The 25,952-nt window shown below is 35.3% G+C and overlaps 2 protein-coding genes across 5 annotated transcripts in view; one reads left to right on the top strand and one right to left on the bottom strand.

The window, feature by feature from the left end:
* Positions 1 to 3,314, bottom strand: part of LOC126831678 (ras-associated and pleckstrin homology domains-containing protein 1) — an 89,692-nt gene extending 86,378 nt beyond the window's left edge. The window contains exon 1 of the mRNA XM_050562304.2: positions 3,146 to 3,314. The gene's annotated coding sequence lies outside the window, so the exon portion shown is untranslated. The remainder of the gene's footprint in view (positions 1 to 3,145) is intronic.
* Positions 3,315 to 11,175: 7,861 nt separating this feature from the next.
* The window catches only part of LOC126831727 (hypoxanthine-guanine phosphoribosyltransferase), a 30,214-nt gene continuing 15,437 nt past the window's right edge, over positions 11,176 to 25,952 (top strand). For all 4 annotated transcript variants that reach the window (XM_050562380.2, XM_050562378.2, XM_050562379.2 and 1 more), the window contains exon 1: positions 11,176 to 11,313. In XM_050562380.2, the coding sequence (XP_050418337.1) occupies positions 11,287 to 11,313 (27 nt within the window). In that variant the 5' untranslated portion in view covers positions 11,176 to 11,286. The remainder of the gene's footprint in view (positions 11,314 to 25,952) is intronic.

Below are 25,952 nucleotides of genomic sequence, written 5' to 3'. Positions count from 1 at the left end.
CTTACTTCGAACACCATATTCTTAACCAATTACATTATATACATATGTATTTAACATTAAACATCCTTTCTGAAAGGGGACGTTGGGTGGACTAGTGGCTTAACGCGTGCACGTGAAATAATAAGGTCTGTCACTGAGTCAAGTCTTGTGTTTTCGATTCCCCACTTGTACATAACAAGGAGCGGGGTCGTCAGTCCAACCTCGTTGGGATTCTCCAGGTCCTCGGGTTTCTTTCCACTGCTAAAGACCCATATGCGCAAGCTAATTATTGAAATAAAATTGAACCATATGTCAGTCACTAAATGACCTAGTTTGTGTTGAGTGGATGTTAAACCCCATTTCTCTCCCTCTCTTAAAAGCTGCGGACTGTCATTTGCATTTTTCAGACAGTATCTAATTGATCAAAACCCAAATATAGACAGTAAATAATCTCCTGGATTTGATTCAAACAGATTAAAAAGAGGCCCATCAAAATAAATACCTAATACATAATGTATAAGTGGTGCTGGCTTGTTTATATTGCCTACAGATGATAGCGCCAGTTTGTGAAATTTTCAATTCCCTGTATCTTTGTAAATACTTAAATACATGTATAACCGATGTCTAGGTCATATGTTGTTTTGTTATTTTATTATTTGTCAATTCTTTTTTAAATTTCAAGTATATATTTTAATTTTCATTGATGCTTGGTTAGTCATACAGCAATTAACCTGTCAGTCAAATTATGACATGCTGGCAACTAAGTGGTTGATCTGTTAAGTTTCTTCTTACTATTGTTTTAAATGCCTTAGGTCTTAATCCTTCGATAATTATATGTTTATGTCAACACTTTCTAAGTAACTGATTTTTATAAATAGACAAATGTATGTAAGAAGATATTCATTAGTTGGAGAGACCAGCTTAGGGAACCTATACTAGTTGGAGGTCCGATACATAGGAAATTATAAGTTGTTAAATTGTTGCTGTTAATTATTTGCTGCTGAAATAAAGTGTTGAAGATCCATTCCAAGAATCTGTATTCATTTCTGATACTTAAAGGACCTAAGTCCGTAACTCAAAATCGTCCAAAATCTTCAACATCGAAAACACGAATTATTGGTCAATTTAAATCAACATTGATGATGTAAACTTACCGGGAAAAGATGAGCTTCTGATATCCGATATTTAAGATAAAATAATTTTTTTAACATTGGTACACGAATCGTGTACCATAATGCGCTTCAGCCCCAGTTGTATTGAGAGACTCGAGGAACGAGGCTAGACACATTCACCAAATCAAATGGAGTTATGTAGACTAGAATAACTAGACGCTAGAAATTTGCACTCGATTGAGATCGCTGACTTATTTCGCCGAACATAACTGATTTGAAATTGGAGTAAAAACGGAAACCATTAAATATGAATCAGTTTATATACATTCATATTACAGTATTATATGCGTTGCGACCCACTTTTATGAATTTCTAGGTCCCAAATGTTAGCGATTTAGCTCCTTTAAAGAACACCCGTCGACGAGCTACATTCCCTGAAAGTCGAACGGTGTTACATGTATGCATGATGTAAGATTTTAATAATGAAGTTAAATGTACATTACATTTTAAATGTTTGAAGTTTTGACAAGATAGTCTTGATTGTCAAGTACGATGTACATGTACCATTTCTACGATGATAAACAAAGTCTTGATTAACCATTTTATCATTAAACTATTACATGTAAATAGCGCGAGTGTTTTGATCCATTAAATATCATGGCTATTCGATGGTATAGAGTTGATTATTGGCTTGTCGTGTGAATAAATGCCCACCAGTTCTTAATAATTTTCATAACATTGAAGCCTAAAAACCGGCCTGCAATAGGTAGATTTTGCTGTTACATAATGCATCTTTTAACAGATTCCAAATGGCGATCCAAGCACCTTATCCTGTCAGTCAACCAAATTTTTAATTAGTAGGTATTATGTCTGATTTGTCTGTGGATTCATCCAATTTGAGCTGTCCATATTGTCCATACAGTGGGGGTGGTTGAGTTGTTTAATGCATGCGATTTAGCTCATAAGGTCTGTCGTTTAGTCAAGTGGCATGAAGATTGTACATGTCTGTGACAAGGAGTAGGGCCACTTGCGCAACCTCATGGGTTTTCTCCAGGATCCCTATACGCAAGAAAATTATTGAAATAAAATTGTACCATATGTTAATTCCGAAATGACCTAGTTTGTGTCAAGTGGATGTTAAACCCAATTTTTCTCTCTCCAATTCTGATATCATATTATACAATGTACAAGGCAGACCATTATACAAAATGGCTTAATCTTTGGTTTGTTAAATTTGATTGTAACAACTATCGCATATTTTTTTTAGTAACCAAAATATCTGTGGACCATCTGACCTATTTTGGCTTAAATACCCATTAAAATTTCTTTGTTCTATTTTAATACCCATACATGTAGACAAAACATGCATGAATAAACCTTTGTAAAGCTGGTTGGTTTGTTTTCATCAAGGTCATAATGTGCCTTAAATAAATAACCACTTTTTTAACTCTTTATGACAATTAAATATCCCATCTATTACGATAGAATCTAACAATAATAATGGCACCTTGGCAATAAGTAGACTATACTGGCTCTTGCAACTGGGGTTTACTGGCTAATTTAGTTAGACTTTCACTTATCTCTCATTTTCAAACGGTTCCATATAACTCTACATTATTAGCAAGTGGTGAAAAACATTAGCATCTGTTGGTTTCAAGTTTTGTAAATCGAGCTGTTTGACTGCATGTGTTTGAAAAAGGGAAGTTCGTGTTGTAAGTAGCGTAGGCAGAGTGAGTGGGATGAAAGCTCTATGGGTTGTGTGTCGTATAGGCCAAGCAAGCATGCATGCAGCGTACAGGGAGGCGGTTCAAACAATGCCTATTACAAACTAGAATAACACTCGATTCAAGCATCGTACTCAAAGAATTGAATGGGAGACAAATGCTCCTATCAAAATTAACAAATATATACACTTGGGTCTTTTTGGGGCAGTAATAAGGTTCTGACCACTGCTGCCATGAGAAGAAATTCTATTTTTAGTCACTAATACACACTGAGTCATTCATGCCGATTTTGCGCGTGCGATTCGCGCATTTGTGTCAAATATTTCTTACCTGATTCTGTTAATTTTAATCCAACTTTACTTTGTTCGTCTACTCTAAGATCCGAGCAGACGACCCGGAGAATATATCAACACATAAATATTATTCCTTTTTATCACCATGTCATCTTAGAACACCGTCTCGCGCTGCCGGCTACACTCAACTCACAGAAGGTCACTAGAACCAGCACCAAGAACCCGGATGTTGACCTCTGACCCGCATAATGATGCCATGCCCCAGACGATAGAATCGATTCTATAGGACCCATTTACTTTGAATTGACAACATATGCAGCTGTAGTGCTTGGGACTGTACCCCTTTTGATCATTTAATTATTTACTATGAAAATTACTGATCCGTGACATCGTTAAAGACGCAATGACAATGTCATACACCAGAATGGAACATCTGCACGTTTTTAAAATCAATGACGTGACGTTACGACATACAATGCACAACGCGTGCACGCACAAAGAAACATAAATATACAAGTAGAACCGTTGCGACGTATGTTTGCTCAATATTGGTCAATAATTTACTGTGAAATACGAGATATACCAAACCATTTATACCATAGTTATGACTGGGTTATATTTACACCGTATATCACACCCGTGCAACAAAATACCACAATTTGGCTTTTCACTGTCAATTATTAACCAGTGGATATAAACAACGGTCAATTTATCCCATTGATTTAGGTATATTATGTTTCCAGTATTCAACCAATATAACCCAGTGGATATGAAAACTGATATAATTTCTTGGCCATAAAAAATATCTCCTTTTCTTTTCTTTTCTAGCGCTAAGATATGAAATAAAATCGATTACTACATGTATATAGGACTATATACTATATTATGGGGTTTATCAAGTTATTTTTTTATACCATTAGTAGAGTTAATACAAATATGGTATGTAATGGGCGTGAATTATCATTATAATCAGGTGGGCAGAACATCGCGTTGTTAGAAAGTTAACAATACAATTGCAATGTCCTGGCACAATCGGAAAAATAAACGAAACGCAATTATAATCTAATTTTGATTATAGGTTGTATTGAATTCAAGCGGTGTTGGAAGAGGGAATTGTCAACGGTTTGGCGACGAAACCTTTTGCCCTTCAGGCAGACAGTGACACTGCCTTCTATTCGGGGGGGGGGGGGGTGGATGGCCGAATGGTTAGCACGTGCGCGCTGTATCATAAGGTCTGTCATTGATTCAACTGGCGTGGTTTCGAATCCCCGGTTGTACGTGACAAGGAGTAGGGTTGCCTTTCCAACCTCGTGGGTTTTCTCCGGGTGCTCCGGTTTCCTCCCACTGCTAAAGACCCCTACGCGCAAGCGAATTATTGAAATAAAATTAAAAAGAACATATTATGTTAGTCCCGAAATGACCTAGTTTGTGTCGAGTGGACGTTAAACCCCATTTCTCTCTCTCTCTCTCTCTCTCTCTCTCTCTCTCTCTCTCTCTCTGCCTTCTATTCATCAAAAGAGACACCTATATTACGCACACGACAGATTGTACACGAATGGACTTGGTTTTTCTGCCCATCCGAACGACTAGGAAACACTTTCTATACAAGTCAGCCCAACAGACTTTATCCCAGAACGTTATGTTCGGTCAACGCTGAGATTGGAATTACTCAGTTTCGCTCGATTACCGCGCACCCAGGATGATGCTAACTCTTATACAGTGCTAGGACTATCTAGGAAAAAGTGCTAAATTTTGGATGTTTGGGTTTGGTCCGGTTCACTGATTTTAATTGCTTGGTATGCTGATCTAAACAACATGTCCGGCTTGAGTAGCATTGCCCTAATATAAATTACATAAGCGTTGACAACTATTAACCGGCCAGTGGGAGTATCAAGTAACTTAATATTTTAATTTCTAAAATAAAAATCTCGTTTCATATAAAGTCTTTGATATCAGTTGTTTAGTCTTCCAAAAACCAAGTTTTATCATGCTGAGCTATTTTTGTACGCCCATATTTTCAAGTGGACGTGTATTGAGTCGCCCCTGTCAGCCCACAATTTATTTGTGGACACGCGGTTCCTTTCGATATTGGCATTTTATCCAATATTAAAAGCTGTTCTAACATATCACCATTCCACCCTTATGATGGTTGAGTTCGAATTTCATGAAAATCGGATTGAAACTGCCCGCTTCTCGTTTGCAAATATAATACCAAGGTTGTGGACACTGTAGAAGTCACAATTTTTTTATCCGATTTTGATCAAACTTAAAATATATGTCTATATTCCACGGATTTTTGTTTCTTTCCATATTCGCACATATCGGTCCGTAACCTCCTAGATTATGGACCCTGGGTGTACCAAAAATTACAGTTTATACCCGATTTTAAAAACCGTTTAAATATACACCGTTACACCCTGGGTTTGAATTTTGTGATAATCGGATCGAAGGCTGTGGTCCCTCTAACGATTTGTATCCGGTTTTGAAAAAAACTTAATATTATATGTTTATGTATCAAAGATCTCGGTTTGATGTTCGCGTATATCGGGCCTAACTTCTTGCCTTGTGGCCCCTATTGTACGAGAAATTGTAAGAATAATACTACGAGTTCTTGATGTGGAAATTTACACGGAAATATTTATTTATGGCTAGTGATATATCATATCCCTAGCCATAAATAAATATTTCCGTGTAAATATCATATCCCTAGCCATAAATAAATATTTCCGTGTAAATTTCCACATCAAGAACTCTGTGGTGACAGAAATGAAATGAAATGGAGTTTAACGTCCTACTGTTCTGCTCCTAACCTGGGCTAATGAAGACGGGCATACGCCATACAGTGTGCTATGAGGAAAAATTTTGCCCGGACAGCGGCACTATGGCCTACTCTTATATCTTTTACGTGCACGCCAATGTGTACACGGGACCTCGGTTTTTCGTCCCATCCGAACGACTAGACAGCTTTCCTTGTCAGCCCCTCCGTCCTGCATCACTGACAAGGGAGAACCACGCCGGAAAATCTGGATGAACTTTCTCGGCCAATGCAGGGATCGAACACCCGACCTCTAGGCTAGCGAGCTAGCGTCTTACCCACTTAGCCACGTGATCTCCTGTGGTGACAGAGAATATAAGTAATATTGTTATAATACATTATTAAAGGTGTACTGTTTTGTTGACATTGACAATAAATTCGCGTTAACGAAATAGTTTATAAAGTCTAGTATTGATGGCGATATTAACGACCTTTGATTTTGGCTTGCTGTCGTACTGTTGTCTTTTCGCCTCAGAAGTTGATGTGGTCTCTACTTTCAAGGTCACTTTTCGACTTTCGTGTTTTGAAGGAGCGAAAAGTAGAAATCATGAATGGTAGTTATAGGCTTCCATAAGATTGTAAGACAAAATAAACATTTTACCATTGGTTCACGAATGCCTTTAAGTGCCATTTATAACAAGGGACTCGAAGGACGGGGCTAGATATATTCCACAAGTAACTCAAACGGTTACGTCATATTCCTATCTGGAGAGCATGCGCAATAAATACTAAATCAGTTTATGTACATTCATATTACATTATTATTTGTGTTGCGAACCATTTGTGTCAATTTCTAGGTCCTAAATATTAGCGATTTAGCTCTTTTAAATAACAAATACATGTAGATTGTTTTGGGGTGACCTTTTCTCTGTATGTAAATAATCAGTAAGTGTTCATATTTTTGCACCAAAATAGATAATTTTGGATCAAATTTTCTTTTACTGATAATTGATAAGTTCGTAAATAGTATTGTACGATGGATCAACAGGCCATTAATATTTCGATATTGGCCCATTTCTATAGAAATCAATATATAATTGGCAAGAGTTATACAATCGTAATGTGCTTAACAACCCTTGTTTTACTTATGAATATTTATCTCCCCAAGAAAAAGTTCCAAAATCATTTAATTGGTTAACATCAAATTGGTCAATATCAAAGTATATGAGTAAAATGTAAAATAATGTAAGATATTTTATACCCTGGCTTAGACAAGCTGCTGTAGATATTACATCAAATTAATAAGCTTATTATTACATTATGTAATATTTGAATCAATTTTTTTTAATTTTATTAAATTGTTATTAAATTTGTTTATTTCTGTCTTTAATTTGATTAGTTTTTCTTATTCTCTTATTCAAATTTCATAGAATCTGATTCCAAACCCATCTAGCTTTAGTTTTACATTCTAAATACAGAGCAGTGTAATATGACACTTATACAATACACCATCTGAATAGATAGTAATTGGGCTACAATTTATTGTCTTTGAGAGGTTGATGACAGGATTCTCTTCAACAAATCTTTGAGGTCACATTCCCAAACTTGAAGAAATCTGGCTGATTTCTAGTTGATCTTAAGACTGTATATTAGAACTTGAACTTTGCCACACACAATATAATCGTTCGGATTTTACGAAAAAAAAACCCAGTATATTCTTCTATTGGCAGTAAGTTAACGATCCTCTGACAGTTTGAAATAGAAATTAAACATAGCCCTTAAGGGCCTTAACACCGCTGTCAGAGCAAACTATCTCATATAGCAAACTATACATGTCCTGTTTAGTACACGACACAGTAATAATATATATTTAGATTTGGATAGCGAATACATGTGGTCAAACAAATATCTTATCGCAGTTTCTTGGGTTGAAATTTTCTGAGAGCATTTCCTGTATAGATTCTTAAACAATAAGTTATGTCGACTATAAAACCCACACGGAATATGAAAAAGCTCTAGCATAGCCGTTTTCACTGTATCATTTATGCCACAAGACGGCGTTATTGTTAAACAATGATTTAGGACATACACAGATTTAATTATAGTATGGGAATTATAGTAAGACATATATAATATCTGTGCGAATTTGATTGTCAACATAATGTAATGAAATGGGGTTTAACGTCCTACTCAAGTTCTGTACCGATTGGGTGAATGGAGACGAGGTCAACATAAATATACATAATTGTGCTGAAATTTTGAAAAAAAGAGTAACAAGGTTCTTGTGTATGTTTACTAAGGAACTGGATCAAACTGGGACATCGACCAAACTGTTGTTAGTTTACTTACACCTTTTTCTATTGTGTTCTCTTTTGTTTATAAATCTGAGTAACATAGAAAATTGGTGTTTAAACAAAGCTCAACTGAAAAGGTGAGAGAAAATTGCAATTTTTTTTTATATCCTTGTGTTGATTATATACAGTTATGTTTTAGTAATACGTAGATACATGGCTTTGAATCGTTATTGTCCTAAATGTACCTATTCTACTTTTCTAATATGCGTATGACAATGGTTTTTGGTTTAGGCAAATTATAATTGTTTTCATCTTACTTCAGCTGTATATAGGACCATTTATGTTTGAATGGTATATAATCCTAAATAACCGCTTTTTAAATTCACCATAATCTTTTATTCGAAATACAAAGTATGAGTACCTTGGAAGATTTTAGCTATTAATGTAGATGATTAAATTTTTTTCATTACAAAATAAGTATTAAAATGAGTTTTAAAAATAAATATCACATTAGTTTTTCTCTAGGAGAAGGGAGACCAATCCTGTTAAAAGCTATCGATCAATTTGAAGTCAGGCCACTAACTAGTTATATTGCTAGTTCATTGTATAGAGTTCAAATGAAATGAAATGTGGTTTAACGTCCTACTGTTCTGCTCCGACTGGGCTAATGGAGACGAGCATACGCCATGCAGAATGCCATGAGTGAAATTTTGCCCAAACAGCGACGCCACGGCCTACTCTTATATCGAATTCCAACTGCCAAAGGATCTCTTACATGCACGCCAATGTGTACACGGGACCTCAGTTGTTCGTCCCATCCGAACGACTAGATAGCTGTCCTTAATATACGAGTTGTAGTTACAATAAAGTGATTATTATTATGAAATATGTTTTGTAGCTTTACATTAATAATGAGTTGCAAAAAAGAAAGAATTTTGACGGGAAGTTTCCATTGGAGTTTTGAGAAATTCGAACTCACCCGCGATTGTTGTGAATTGAACAGTGTCTAATATATTTTTAAGAACGATATTTAAAATCAAATAAAAATTGTGACCTCTAGAAGGTCTACACTCCACAAACTAAAAAACACGATTTTTCGTTTGTAATCAGGAGCAATAATCAAGGACGCTTGCTTGAAAATCGCATATTTATATGCGATTTTAAATTAACAATGACAATTTGGTATCAAATGAATTATTATTATCAGTTGAAATAATGTCAGATTTGGGTGGTATTTGGTAAATCGGGCTACCGTGCCAAAATCGACTCCCCAAAAATCCCGGTAGCACAATTTACCAAACTCCACCATTATTTCAACTCATATAATGTTAATTGATATCTATATTTGATAATGACAATTTGGCATAAAGAACGATCATCAAATATCGATATTATAAATAATGATGGATTTGGGTGGATTTGAGTAAATCGTGCTACCCTGCACATGCAATCGACCTGATCCAAGAATTTGGGATATAAACATTTTATCAAAATCGGATGATCTGTAAGGGTAAAAACTCGAGGGCAATAATCCATTAAGTTACGGTCCGACATGCCAAACCAAAATCGATTTTATCCAAAAATTTGGGACATAGGCCTAAACATTTCATCAAAATCGGATAAAAATTGTGATCTATAAGGGTAAAAACTCGATTTTTCGTACAATTTTTTCATGGTAAGCTTTTTAGTTTGTCATTTGGTATCACATATATAGTAAAGCAAGGAAAACTGCATCCAGGAAAATTCTGTTGGGAACTTTTACATAATTCACACAAGTGCATCACTAAATTCTATAGTAAACTATAATATGAGTTAAGGCAACGCCAAATTATGAAGTCTGTAGTATAGAACATATATAGTTACAGTATTATGTAGGAAACTATAGTATTTGTTAAATTGATTTAAGTACCATATACATATAAATTCTACCTACAAAAAACTATAGAAGGCATCTGTTATATGTTTCTCCACAAAATCTATAGAATAAATTATTTTTTTATAGTTTTCTAAAGAATGTCGTTGAAAACTATGGGATTACACAACTGGCTTGAGACTATAAGTTTGTTCTATAGAAAACTATAGTTTTTACCACCAAATCTATAGGAACCACAAGTGCTTTGAGAATACAAGTTAGTTCTGTAGTCAACTATAGTTTTTACCACAAAGGCTATAGAAAACTATAGGAATACTCAACTGACTCCAAGATACAAGTTAGTTCCATAGAAATCTATAGTTTTTACCACCAATTCTATAGCAGTGCCAATGAATCTATAGATTTATGTTTTTTCCAATAATTTCTTACGGTAGGCCTATTCTATAGAATTCTATAGGAAATTACACTTGGAAAAACTCATCTACCGATCCTACACAAAACTATAGTAAATGTTTTTGAATTTATAGTCAAGTGAAAAAAACTACAGAATGAATTCGTTTTCCTATAATAGTAGTATTCTATAGCATTCTAATGTAGCCTATATAATCCCACAAACTTCTATAGGAACTTATACTTTTTCTATAGGACTTTTTATATAGCCTATATTCATTCATATATTTTTCGTGTAGCCATCAATACGTGAAAATAGCCACACCTGACAGCCCTGCTATGGTCGGCAATTTTTTTTTTGGGGGGGGGGGGACAAAACATTTTTTTCTGGGGGGCAACGGAACCTGCTGACAATTAATTATAATGCTTGATCCAAAATTTATATCTATCTGCCCTCGATCTGAACTATGGTCACCGGAATTTATTGTAGTATTGTATGAGTCGGGACGTAATTGATATGTCGAGTCCCACTCCCAGTATTGAATGACGTGTGTGTCGTTTGATACCGTTATACGTTCACCGTCAGTATACGGTATTATCTATGGTAGAACCACAGAGTAAAAATACTTTGTGGTAGAACACTGTCTGTATACAGAAATTACCGAGTATAGTTTCATCCAATCAAAACCCTTTCTGTGAGATGAAAATTATCTTGACCAATCAAAAATTACTCTTCTGAAATAAAGATAATAAATGAACGATGATCGAATTGCACATGTTTGGTGTAATTTCTGTTGTTACGATCAAAAACATTTGAAGATCATTCAGTGTTTAGATTGATTTAAGTGAATGTACAGTTATTTAGAATGGCGTCTAGTCAAAAATACATAGTTGTAAGTATGTCTATCTGTAATATAGAATAGAGATAAACGAAATTCCAAGAATATCTTTAGAAACGACCACGATGGTTATATCAGTAGGGTATCACTCTGTCACACAATCACAGGCATCTGACCTTCTTATATACAGTTATACACCAGACCGAATTAGACAATAAATATAATAAAAAAAAGAACAGGAATGCAATGCCTGTTGAAGCCTCGATTTTACCTGCTCTGCTTCGGCTCGTTTTTTTTCAACAATTCGTAATGTCAGGCAATCAAACCTCAGTCGATTCACTCAGATATGTTTTTTCTTCAATCTAGCCTAGCCGTTTTGATTTGCATAAATAGTTTTAAATACTCCCCACAAAACGAATCATAGCCACTTGTTTCCAATATTTACATTCGTTAATGTCTGTCATCATGTAAATATTGGAAACAAGTGGCTATGATAGTATTTATGCAAATCAAAATGGCTAGATTGAAAAAAACATATCAGAGTGAATTGACATTACAAATTGTTGAAAAAAAACGAGCCGAAGCGAGAGTAGGTAAAATCAAGGCTTCAGCAGGCATTGCATTCCTGTTCTTTTTTTAATATATTGTCTAGTTGAGTATGGTGTATGCATATATATACGGATAGAAGGTCAGATTCCTTTGGTTATATGTACTGTACTACACTGTAGGCCTACATGTAAATTAAAGGAGCTAAATCACTAATATTTTGGACCTAAAAATTGACACATATGCGTCGCAACGCAAATAATAATGGAATATGAATGTATATAAACTGATTTACATTCAATCATTTCAATTTTACTCTTAAAGGAGCTAAATCGCTAATATTTGGGACCTAGAAATTGACACAAATGGGTCGCAAAACATATAATGTAATCTGATTGTATACATTCAATTGTTTCCGTTTTGACTCTTAATTTCAAATCAGTTATGTCCAGCGAAATACGGCATAAGTCTCAACCGAATGCCAATTTCTAGCGTCTGGTTATTCCAGTCTATTGCGCATGATCTCCAGATAATATATGGCATCACCGTTTGACGTGAGTTGTTGAATATGTCTAGCCTCGTTCTTTCTGGTCACTTGTTACAAATGACGCTGAAATGCACTATGGTACACGATTCGTGTACCAATGGTAAAATGTTTATTTTGTTTTAAATATTGGATATCAGAAGCCTACCTTTTCCCGGTAATATTACAACATCGATGTTGATTTGAATTGACAAATAATTTGTGTTTTCAACGAGTAAGAGTTTGGATGATATTGAGTTAGAGACTTAGCTATTTTAATTTCAAATTACACCAGAAATCTCTCTAGCGTAAGGTTATTCCAGTCTACACCGATAGTTTTTATTGCGCATGCTCTTCAGATAAGAATATGCCCTCACCATTTGACATAGTTCAGTTCTGAGCATAGTTCTCATCACACTCGCCCTCTATGTTCAGGAACCGCCCTATTGAATCCTTGTCGAAAAAGTTTTGGCCGCCAGTCAATTTTACTGGGCAACTTTTTACTGCTAAATGGTCGAGTGTCAGTCTATGTCAACGCCTGTACAATGTAAAGAACATTTTAGTGAGAAAATAAGACCTTGCTTACCTCACTAGAATCAGTATCTGCGACACAACATGCTGTTAAAAACATGTCCCCTTCTGCTAAACGGCTTGGTAGAAGCCATTGAAATCTATATAGGGTAACACACAAATTTACGTAACTCGGCCATAAGAAGCCCATCTTTTCCCAGTAATATCACAACATAAGTGTTGATTTATATTGACAAATAATTTGTGTTTAAAATGTCGAAGACTTTGGATGATATTAAGTTAGAGACTAAGCTACTTTAATAGATACGAAATCGAATACGATAATAAGCATTTGTCTTCTGATTCCTGAATGATTTATCTTGTGCAGTCAATTTTCGTACCACTATTATCAAATTCGGTACATGTGTCATACCAGCCGATGATCAAATGTTTTGACCTTTTAAAGTCATGTTCAGAATCCCGGTGTAAAATTTAGAATTTTATTTTGCCATAGATACTAGAGATAGAACTCTTTAGAGAGTCGGGTCCATCAGGATTTTTAAGTCGTGATATGCCCAGATATTCAGATGAATAAACCCCATTTATTTATGTTCTTCATACGGTAAAGGTTGGTAAGTTTGACATTAGTGTAATGTTGATGTAAGCTTATATATGTTACAGTCAATGTCTACAATCAGGCAATGTGTACAATGCCTGAAATAACCAGTCAATGTGTACATTGTCTAATGAGGCCAGTCATTGTGTACATTGCCTAAAATTTCCAGGCATTGTGTACATTGCCTGATTAATTAGCCCAATTATTGTACACATTGACTGATTGTTGAAGAGCGATTATTGAGAAGACTAGATTACCACAGGTTTCGTTCTGTGATCACATAGGCTTCATTTCATATAAAAGATACTTTAATAGGTTCTTTGTCGGTTATCATTTGATTTAAAAAATGACTTTGAAAATAAAATGACTTTGAAAGGAAAATGTACTTCATGATTAAAATATTAATACTAGAACTGCGACGCAGTAATGACGGGTTTCACCGGTGCCCCGTTACCCTTGAATATATGTCACTTCCGGTACCGATGAAACCATTAAACAGGTTTCCACATAAGCATTGCACACATCAAATAAAATGTACGCAGAATCAACCAAATCCAGCAATATCAATTCATTGTATACATTTGTTACATGTAAGTAATACTGACAAAATTACATTACTTCCGGTGATAATGAAAATGTTAAATTAGTTTTATGAAATCAGAAATGGCATAAGGCATCACATGGAGAAAATTTTATGTAAATTGAATAATAATTGCCACTTTTATAGACCAAAAACCTTGAAAAGGGACTTGTAGAAAATCGTCTATTTCTCTGCAACCGTACAAGTTAGAAACCATTTTTGGGTATCTGTATGATCGTATGACTATGGGTTTCATCTAATAATTGCCACTTTTATAGACCAAAAACCTTGAAAAGGGACTTGTAAAAAATCGTCTATTTCTCTGCAACCGTACAAGTTAGAAACCATTTTTGGGTATCTGTATGATCGTATGACTATGGGTTTCATCTATTTGTTGATTGGAATCAAATATCATAATTTTAAAAACATTACAAATTAGACTCATTTGAATAAAATATCCGTTTTGAAGGCCAAAAATACAGTTTTTGAAAAATGACATTACTTCCGGTGACAGTAAAAGTGTTAAATTACTTGTATGGAATCGTAAATGGCATTAGGTATCACACGGTGAAAATTTTTATGAAAATCGAATAATAATTGACACTTTTATGGACCAAAAACCTTTTGAAAATCGTCTATTTCTCCGCAACTGAACAAGTTAGAAACCATTTTGTGATACCTATATGATCGTATGGGTTCATTCTATTGGTTGATTGGGATTAAATATCAAAATTTTAAACAAATAACAAATACGACTCATTTGAATAAAATACTGGTTTTGAAGGCTATAAATACAATTTTTGCCCAAATTACGTCATTTCCGGTGACATTGGAAATGTTAAATTGGTTTGACCTTGTTAAAATTGACATTACGCATCAAATGGTGTCACTTTTATGAAAATCGAATAATAATTGACTCTTTTAAAGGCAAACTAGCGTAAAGGGTGACTCATGCAAAATTGCCCATTTCTCCGCAACTTCTCATATTACAAACTAAGTTTCACATACATTTTCTTCGTATGGATTATTGCTACTAGTTTATGAAAGTTTCGAAAAAATATATTAAAATATGAAAAATCTGAATGGGTTGTGAATAGCTCATTTTTTCACCTTTTTTCGCCTTTAAATCGAAATGATCCGAAAACGAAATAAAAATAAAAAAAACTGAGCGTGATGATTTCTGCGCCTTAACAGGGCACACCCTTTCAGTCCTACCAGATTTGAAAAAAAAATTATTTGCTTTCAAAAAGTGGTACCGAACTGTCAAAATTGCATTTTTTGCTAAATTTACGTCACTTCCGTTATCGAAGGGAAAATGTACCGGTAACAAACAAAATGACATTTTGGACCACGGATCATATGAACTTTGTTTTATACAAATCGAACAATAAATAATCAATCCAGGACTGAAAAACTGAATTAGCCAATGGGGGCCAAGGAAAAATACGGTGACAAAAAATGGTGCCATTTTTGGTCAAATCAGATGACTCTTTAACTCTAGGTAAAACACCACATAAAAATATTCATTAATAAAAAAAATTTTCGTAAAAATTTTAATTTTCAAAATTTGGCGCCTAATATCTCCGAAGATTCGTCGAAAATAAAAAATGTAAAGAACTGTAGCTATGTGCCTTGTCGCCAGATATGTCAAGAATTATCAAATATTACAATCCGACAATTATTGATAACATTACGGCAAAATTTCGAAAAACGACAACTTCGGGGATTTCGGACATTTCGCATTGTCGCAGAACGTTAGAAATAGCTTTAAAATTTAAGTCAAACCCACTTTCCCAGTAATACAGAAGACATCGAATCGATCCGACAAGTAGTTTCTGAGATATGCTCAAGTGGAAAAATAATAATAAGAAGAAGAAGAAGAATCCGAAAAATAATAATAATAAGAAGAAGAAGAAGAATCCGAACAAAAACAATAGTGTTTCACACTGGCTACGCAGTGTGAAACCCTAATAACAGGATTGTCACTAGAGTTGTTGTTTTTAACTAAATAAATGACAAATATCATACACACTTTGAAGGATCAATTGACTTTTTTTCACACAGTATAAAAATACATGAATTTCTGATTTCCCGATAGAATACATGTGAAATACTCAAATACTCAGACAAATGGTAACATGTACATGTCAACTTGATTACAACCATGATATAAGTGGCCATGAAATATGTCAACAATTTTTGTTTTGACAATTGATGCTGTTGTGGCATCGGCTGTTACATTTACACTTATTTGTGGCACACTGTTTCCCACTTTTAGAACAGTTACACCTCGTATAACCTTGGCCTCTGCATTTTGATTCTGTTTGAACTGCTTGTCTAAGTCCAATTTCTTTCTCTGTGGTAATTTCCTTTCCAAGTGATTTTATTTTCAAAGTCATTTTTAAAATCAAAGTAAGTAATATGAAATGAAGCCTATGTGATCACAGAACGAAACCTGTGGTAATCTAGTCTTCTCAATAATCGCTCTTCAACAATCAGTCAATGTGTACAATAATTGGGCTAATTAATCAGGCAATGTACACGGTGTGTCCTCACTGTGCCCACTTTTGATTAATCCAATTAAGGTCTAATTAGGATTAGTGGATTAAGCGGATTAGGATTAGGTAATTAGATGGAAAAAAACCCCAAATATTTTAGATGGAAAAAAAACCCAAATATTTTATGTAATTTTTTTTTTATTTTTCGATGTTTTATATATATTTAATAAAAATATAACATACATGGATATATCATACATCACATTAGCACTTTATAATTTAATGAAAATATAACAATTTTCGATGTTTTATATATAAAATATTTAATAAAAATATAACATACATGGATATATCATACATCACATTAGCACTTTATAATTTAATGAAAATATAACAATTTTCGATGTTTTATATATAAAATATGTAATAAAAATATAACATACATGGATATATCATACATCACATTAGCACTTTATAATTTAATGAAAATATAACAATTTTCGATGTTTTATATATAAAATATGTAATAAAAGTATAACATACATGGGTATATCATACATCACACAAAAACAAGATAAACAATGAAAATTTACAATGTAGTTAAACGGGCTACGCCATCGGCATACTCGAATACAGTCTTTATACCGTTCTGAAGATCTGTTTTCAGAGTTTGGAGTCGGGTTTCTAGTTGCCTGTACTTTCTTCTCTTAGGCCGTAATTTTCCGTTGGCACCTAACTGGAGAATGGTTACTTCTGAGTAAGCTTGTTCATTCTTAAAAAAAGCCACCAACTTAAAAATATTTGGGTGAGGGGTGGCAATAATTGATGTTATCTTGGAATGCCATCCTTCAACATGGTTCGTTGTGCGTGGACCTTCAGTGTGGAAATGGTTCCACATCATTCTGCCATGCTGCCCCTCCACCCAGAACTCAGTTACGTAATCTGCAAATTGCAACACTCTGGCATCTTGGAGTGGTGCATCATCAAGGGCATGCAGCCATACATCTTCAACCTGCTGTATTGGAATTAATGGTAATGCTGCTGCTTGCTTGACGATTTTATTGATTTCTGGCACCCGAGAAAAATCTGCTTGTAGTCCATATTTCTGCGCATTGCACCAAATACACTGACCAAAGTGAAAAAAAACAACCTTTTAGTTCTGACCTCGGCAACACAGTTCTCACAGCATTTTGCATACTAACTTCGAAATCTGTAAACACATGGCCTGGGTTAAGATTAACATTGACAAGTGCCAATGTTTTGTCTCTAACACATCTGAGGAACTCAACATACGTTGCCTCCTTCTTATCGGGTAATAATAGTGCATACACCAAAGGGAACATTTTATTGTGTACAAAAGCATGTATAGTGTAGATCTGGGTGAATAAGGTAGGACTCATGCTAAATGTTCCATCACAGTATATAGTGTCTGCATTGGCGAGATGGTAAAGATTTTCTTGTGTGGAAAACACTAGAAACCTGTTGTCGGCTGCTGCGTGGAGAAGGAAGTCGTCTCCGGATGTGGTCTTGGTGTAAGAATCTGGAAGCTGGATATCGTTGCGGGTCTGAGGAAGTGCTGGGAGGATCTTTGCTCGGGCTCTATACAGGGAAGCACAGCAACTATAGAATGTTGGAATCTCTCTGATCATCTCACCTGAGTCACGGTCAGATCGAAGGGCTGTAAACAAACAAAAAGAAAATATTTATTATACATATTATTATATCATTAATACTCGACCAGACACTCGATTGGTTTGTTACGGAAGAACATGTTCAGTATGCTTTAACGTTGAATCATTTAAATCAACGGCACACAACATTAGAGATAAATACATACCTGATACTTCTTCTTGATAGATGGCACAGACTGGTTTGGTTTCCTCTTGCACCTTGGTTTTCATGGCAACGAGAAATTTGTCGACTGCCACCTTGTGTGGGTTAGCAACATGGTTGTGGTTTCTGGAATATTTGGTAATAAAGCCTTGGTGGGTGTTCAGGGTTGCTGGACAACCTTTTATACAACATCTCCAGTATACTCGTTCTGCCTTCCTATTCTTCATTCGGAATTTGTATTCTTCATGGACTAAGTTTTCTCCACCTTGAGCATTGGGGATGCACTGGATGTTTACTTGAACGTTTGCCATGATGAAATATGACAGACTGACTTCTGTGTGTCCTTATAAAGACCGTGTAATGTGTAGGCTTACTGAACATAATTCATATTATATTCAAGTGTCATTTTTTGAATAAAATTCATCACTTTAACGATTACAGTGAGTTCATCTCACCAATTATAAGACTGAATATTTAGTCACTTTCAATATTTGTTTTTTTCCATCTAATTACCTATAACACCTAATCCTAATCCGCTTAATACACTAATCCTAATTAGACCTTAATTGGATTAATCAAAAGTGGGCACAGTGAGATGATTTCTGCGCCTTAACAGGGCACACCCTTTCAGTCCTACCAGATTTGAAAAAAAAATTATTTGCTTTCAAAAAGTGGTACCGAACTGTCAAAATTGCAGTTTTTGCTAAATTTACGTCACTTCCGTTATCGAAGGGAAAATGTACCGGTAACAAACAAAATGACATTTTGGACCACGGATCATATGAACTTTGTTTTATACAAATCGAACAATAAATAATCAATCCAGGACTGAAAAACTGAATTAGCCAATGGGGGCCAAGGAAAAATACGGTGACAAAAAATGTTGCCATTTTTGGTCAAATCAGACGACTCTTTAACTCTAGGTAAAACACCACATAAAAATATTCATTAATAAAAAAATTTTTCGTAAAAATTTAAATTTTCAAAATTTGGTGCCTAATATCTCCGAAGATTCGTCGAAAATAAAAAATGTAAAGAACTGTAGCTATGTGCCTTGTCGCCAGATATGTCAAGAATTATCAAATATTACAATCCGACAATTATTGATAACATTACGGCAAAATTTCGAAAAACGACAACTTCGGTGATTTCGGACATTTCGCATTGTCGCAGAACGTTAGAAATAGCTTTAAAATTTAAGTCAAACCCACTTTCCAAGTAATACAGAAGACATCGAATCGATCCGACAAGTAGTTTCTGAGATATGCTCAAGTGTGAAACCCTAATAACAGGATTGTCACTAGAGTTGTTGTTTTTAACTAAATAAATGACAAATATCATATACACTTTGAAGGATCAATTGACTTTTTTTCACACAGTATAAAAATATACTATTCAAAAAAAGTAGGGGATATTTGATTTTGGGGGCATAATACTAAAATATGCAAATGACTACGAAAAAAGTCACTATAGAACCTAACAGAAGAAACATTTCCAGTTACATGTGACGCCCAAACGCACCAATAGCTACCGCATGGAATGCAGGTGATTTTTGGGATCATCATGGGGGTCCAACCCAAGATTTGCACGACTCTGACTTTGAATGTTACAGTCATTGTGGCATTGAATTCCAGGGTGGAAACATCAGTTTAATTGTTTTAGTGACCAGAAAACAAATTTTGATATGCGTCGGCTTACCCAAAATGAAAGGTTACGTGCCCTTGGCATGCTACAGATCGGCACAACACAGGCGGTTGTGGCGCGGACGATGAATGTTTCTCAGTCTGTCATAAGCAGGCTATGGTCCAGATACCGTGATACACAATCTGTACAGGACAGACCACGCTCAGGTCGACCAAGGGCGACAACTCAAGCCCAGGATCGATTTATCCGTACCTTGGCCTTGAGAAATCGTGTCATCACAGCAAATCAGATCAGCGCTCGTCTTCAAACAGACACTGGTGTGAGAGTGAGTGGCCAGACGATTCGGAATCGACTGCATAGGGGTCACCTTCGCGCCCGACGTCCTCGCGTGATCCCTTGTTTGAGAGATCATCACATTCAGGCAAGACGTCGTTGGTGTAGGGATCGTCAACACTGGGATAATCGACGCTGGAGCAATGTGATGTTTTCAGATGAGTCAAGGTTCACTGTTGATTTTTTGGACAGACGTAGGAGGGTGTGGCGTCGTCGAAACGAGCGCTTCCAAGACGTTAACGTCATCAGACATGATCGATTTGGGGGTGGTTCTGTTATGGTGTGGGGAGGCATCACTGTTGCTGGAAGAACGGCTTTACATGTTGTTGCAGGGCGTGTTACAGGCCAGTACTACCGGGACAACATCTTGGTAGTCAATGTTGTGCCGTTCGCATGACGTCATGGCCGCCGTTTCATCTTCCAGGATGACAACGCAAGATGTCACAGGGCCAGGATCGTTACAGGTTACCTCAAACAACAGAACATCACCACATTACCTTGGCCAGCACTGAGTCCTGACCTCTCCCCCATCGAGCATGTCTGGGACATGCTTGGACAGAGGTTACGTCAACGTCAACAACGTCCTGCCAATGTCCAAGAACTTGCTGCTGCGTTGCAACAGGAATGGGACAATCTGGACCAAAATGACCTTAGACGTCTCATTAGGAGTATGCCACGTCGGATCAATGCTTGTTTGGCAAACAGAGGAGGATTTACCCGTTACTGACTTGGTTGTGATGCTGTGGTAACTTTGCTGTTTGACCCCGGGTATCATTTTACCCTTATAATGGTCAGTCTGTGCCCTACTTAGTCTAACGATCATTTGGAATAAATCGATGAATGTGAACTTCATTTCATTTTGTCATTTGTTTCTTCGTCAGTTTCATTAGGTGACTTTAATAACACTTAAAAATCAAATATCCCCTACTTTTTTTGAATAGTATACATGAATTTCTGATTTCCCGATAGAATACATGTGAAATACTCAAATACTCAGACAAATGGTAACATGTACATGTCAACTTGATTACAACCATGATATAAGTGGCCATGAAATATGTCAACAATTTTTGTTTTGACAATTGATGCTGTTGTGGCACCGGCTGTTACATTTACACTTATTTGTGGCACACTGTTTCCCACTTTTAGAACAGTTACACCTCGTATAACCTTGGCCTCTGCATTTTGATTCTGTTTGAACTGCTTGTCTAAGTCCAATTTCTTTCTCTGTGGTAATTTCCTTTCCAAGTGATTTTATTTTCAAAGTCATTTTTAAAATCAAAGTAAGTAATATGAAATAAAGTAAGTAATATGAAATGAAGCCTATGTGATCACAGAACGAAACCTGTGGTAATCTAGTCTTCTCAATAATCGCTCTTCAACAATCAGTCAATGTGTACAATGTACACAATGCCTGGAAATTTTAGGCAATGGACACAATGACTGGCCTCATTAGGCAATGTACACATTGACTGGTTATTTCAGGCATTGTACACATTGCCTGATTGTAGACATTGACTGTAACATATACACATGTTTAGAGCTTTTGTTAACATAAATGGAAGGCCTTGTATAAAAATTTAATAATATGTAGGCTTTACTGTACTACATACATATCTGTTGATTGTAGTAATTGAAACTCTGTATTTAAAGTTACAATTTCATATTTTCTAAGAAAGTCATCTATGTCTTTTGCTCAATAGGTTGTCAACTCACTATTATATGATCATAGGTTATCTTTCTCACACTTAAAAATCTTCACACCGGAAATAATAACACAATTACCCCCCAATTACCTCCTTTGTTTTCCTATTCCCCACCACGGAATAGCTATCTTCAAACGTTTGAATTTGAAGTTGAAAATGATATTTTTGCCAATTTCTCAACTGGCAATAGTGAATTATAGAATTAATAGGTTTATTCTTTAACAAGGTAGGACTGTTTATAGATACCATCTATTTAAGGGCTTTATTTTAATACATTTTAATAATATAACCTAAAAATATGAAATTGTAACTTTAATGAGAGAGACTAGTCAGTTGAATTAGGTTTTGTGATAGGTTCTAGTTATGACCCATCATAGTTTATTGACAGCTTCTCATAAGAATTCCCCAATAATCATATTTGGCGTAGGGGGAATAACTTTGACCCCCGATGTCCATGTTCATTGTTCCCCCCCATTCAGATCTTGACTCTTGGTACACTTTAGTCTGTTGACCTTTAATATGTTTTCCTAATCATGACTTTGCTCATTGCTCATCCGAATTCTTTAATTTATCAAACATTTATCAACTGAGGAAATTAAAAGATTGTCACAGTCAAGATTTCTAAAGCTGATATTGACAGTCCAGTCGTTCAACTCGTTTATCAAGTGCTTATTAATTTATGGTTGGAAAAGTGAAGGCAGACTACGAACATCAAGGCACAAACTAGAGGTATTCATCAATAGTTGTCTCAGATTCTATGGGTCTTGTGTATATAACATGCATAGCCAGATCACATCTCAAATCAGGAACTGTGGGAAAGAACAAAACAGAAAACCATAGGTGAATCCATCATAGAACGTACAGAGTGATTGATGGTACTATGTAGTAGATCTTACATGTATGCACGTAAAAGGAAGTTGTACTACGTGTAGGGCTGGGTAAAATATCGATAGGCCTAGTATCGATTGGACGGCCCAGAAAAGCACTATCTATCGATTATCGCTCTTCGTCTATTTTTCTTGCGTCTGAAATGTCAATGTTTTCTTTCAGTTAATCATAATACACCGCTCACTTTAACTACTATCAAGTATCAATGTAAAACATGACAAAATTGTGACTGCTTATTGAACAGCCGTTTTCATAAATTCACTCTCATTGAAACGTTACTTTAGTTTTGAAGAAATTATTGTTGAATATCGCTAAATCGGAGATACCCGGATGTGTAAATAAAGTTAGAGTTATTTCCCTTTGCAAGCTTCAGAATTCGTCTGCCATATTGATATTTTCGCGCGCACGTACGCAATGTTTTGAATCGGAACAAATTCATTTTGGTCCCTTAACATAATTATTTACGATATTTCTTCATTCGGAACCACAGCTGCATTATTTTAATAATAAACAACATCAATTTACGTATATATACGTGATATAACAAGTTTTATTAATGTTTTCCAAATAAATCTCGTTAGACAGGAGCAAACGATCTGTCGCAACTTCGTATGGTTTTGAACTTTGAACTTACACTGTATCCAGTTTTGATGACGACCGTGAAAATAAGTTTGTTTTCGATTATCGACCGACATTTCATTGCCGATTATCGATAGTAAAAATCACTATCGATACCCAGCCCTAACTACGTACATGGAATTTTCAGAAATAAAACTAAAAAAATATCCCCAAATTTGTGATTATAATTAGCCTATAGGCCTACCTTTTAAGGTAAGAAGAATAGGTTTAAATTAATTAAATGGTAAAAATTATTTTCTGATACAATCCTCATTAACAAAAATGTGCCAGATATTCTTAACAAAAACAATTGAGACTGCGATGCAGTAATGACAGGTTTCACCGGTGCCCCGTTACCCTTGAACATATCGATGGCTGAGTATGCATATGTTATGTTACATGTCCATTTTTCTTGTTTCGAGAAAATCGCATTTTAAACTTTTGAAATTCCTATTTCAAATCAGGGAATTATGCGAACATGATGTACTTTATATATGTTATATATTGGTTGGTACTACACAAATCGAGATGATCATTTGAATGAAATTGGTTCCTGACTTCTGGCAAATTGGTTCCATGTGGACATATCGTTTATGCAAATTGAACTTTTAAAACAGGTCCACATTTTGATGGACATAATGCCACGTTAGTTATATTATATGCACAGGAATGAGTTTAATTTTAAGAAATATTGAGCTATTGTGTACTCTGTCATGTAATGACGCATTTTAAAGATAGGTTGCCAGGCAACGAAACATACGCCCACAGCGGCTAAATCGTCCGAGCGGTCGACAAGGGTTGCATATTTATTCCTTTGTAGGTAATTGGGGGCCTTTACAAGACAGTTCCATACAGATCCGATTATAATTTTTGCCGTTTGAGGGTTCACAAGGTTCTACAAATTGAAACAAGGATCTCAACTCTGGAAGTAATCTACAGAAATTGTTAAAATTTGACAGGCTTTTTCGTTTCACTAATCTAAATGATGCATATAAATTTCATACATATCGGACGATAACTTTCATCAATCGAGCATTAATAAGGTTGAACAAAGTGAAACTAGGGCAATAACTCTAGAAGTAATAAACGGAAATTCAATAGGATTCTTCTCTTTACAACTTTAAATGAGGCATATAAATTTCACACAGATCAGCAGATAACTTTTGATGTTAGAGCATTCACAAAGTTCAATAAAGTGAAACAAGGGCCATAACTCTAGACGTAATAAACAGAAATTTCTGAAATTCAAAGAGGTTCTTTGTTTCACTACTTTAAATAATGCATATAAATTTCAGAAAGATCGGATGATAACTTTAGGCGTTGGAGCGTTCACAAGGTTCAATAAAGTGAAACAAGGACCATAACTCTAGACGTAATAAACAGAAATTTCTGAAATTCAATAAGCTTCTTTGTTTCACTACTTTAAATAATGCATATAAATTTCAGAAAGATCGGATGATAACTTTAGGCGTTAGAGCGTTCACAAGGTTCAATAAAGTGAAACAAAGGCCATAACTCTAGACGTAATACACAGAAATTGCTGAAATTCAATAGGCTTCTTCGTTTCTCTAATTTAAATAATGCATATAAATTTCAGAAAGATAGGATGTTAACTTTTGGCATTAGAGCGTTCACAAGGTTAAACAAAGTGAAACAAAGGCCAGAACTCTAGAAGGAATAAACTGAAATTGCTGAAATTCAATAGGCCTCTCCGTTTCCCTAATTTAAATATTGCATATAAATTTCACAAAGATCGGATGTTAACTTTTGGCATTAGAGCGTTCACAAGGTTCAATAAAGTAAAACAAGGGCCATAACTCCAGATGTAACACACAGAAATTGCTGAAATTCAATAGGCTTCTTCGTTTCACTAATTTAAATAATGCATATAAATTTCAGAAAGATAGGATGATAACTTTTGGGGTTAAAGCGTTCACAAGGTTAAACAAAGTAAAACAAGGGCCATAACTCTAGAAGTAATAATCGGAAAATGCTGAAATTCAATAGGCTTCATCGTTTCCCTAATTTAAATATTGCATATAAATTTCACAAAGATCGGATGTTAACTTTTGGCATTAGAGCGTTCACAGGGTTCAACAAAGTGAAACAATGGCCATAACTCTAGATGTTATAAACGGAAATTATTGAAATTAAATAGACTCCTTCATCTCACTAATCTAAACAACATACATGTATATCCATTTTAAAACAATTGGATAACTTTTGGCGTTAGAGCGTTCACAAGAAATTGTGGACGGTGGACAGACGGACGGACGGACGCAACGGCAATATACGTCCACATTTCTATGTGAGCGTATACAAATACATTTACACAAACTTTAATGTTTAGACCCCTGACAGAGTGTTTTGTGTGCGATAAGTCCACTGGTTCCTGTTT

The sequence above is a fragment of the Patella vulgata genome, chromosome 9, assembly GCF_932274485.2.
Source record: "Patella vulgata chromosome 9, xgPatVulg1.2, whole genome shotgun sequence".
Taxonomy (NCBI): Eukaryota; Metazoa; Mollusca; class Gastropoda; family Patellidae; genus Patella; species Patella vulgata.
Note: the sequence above shows the minus strand (reverse complement) of the source record. Positions and strands in the feature narration are given on the sequence as shown.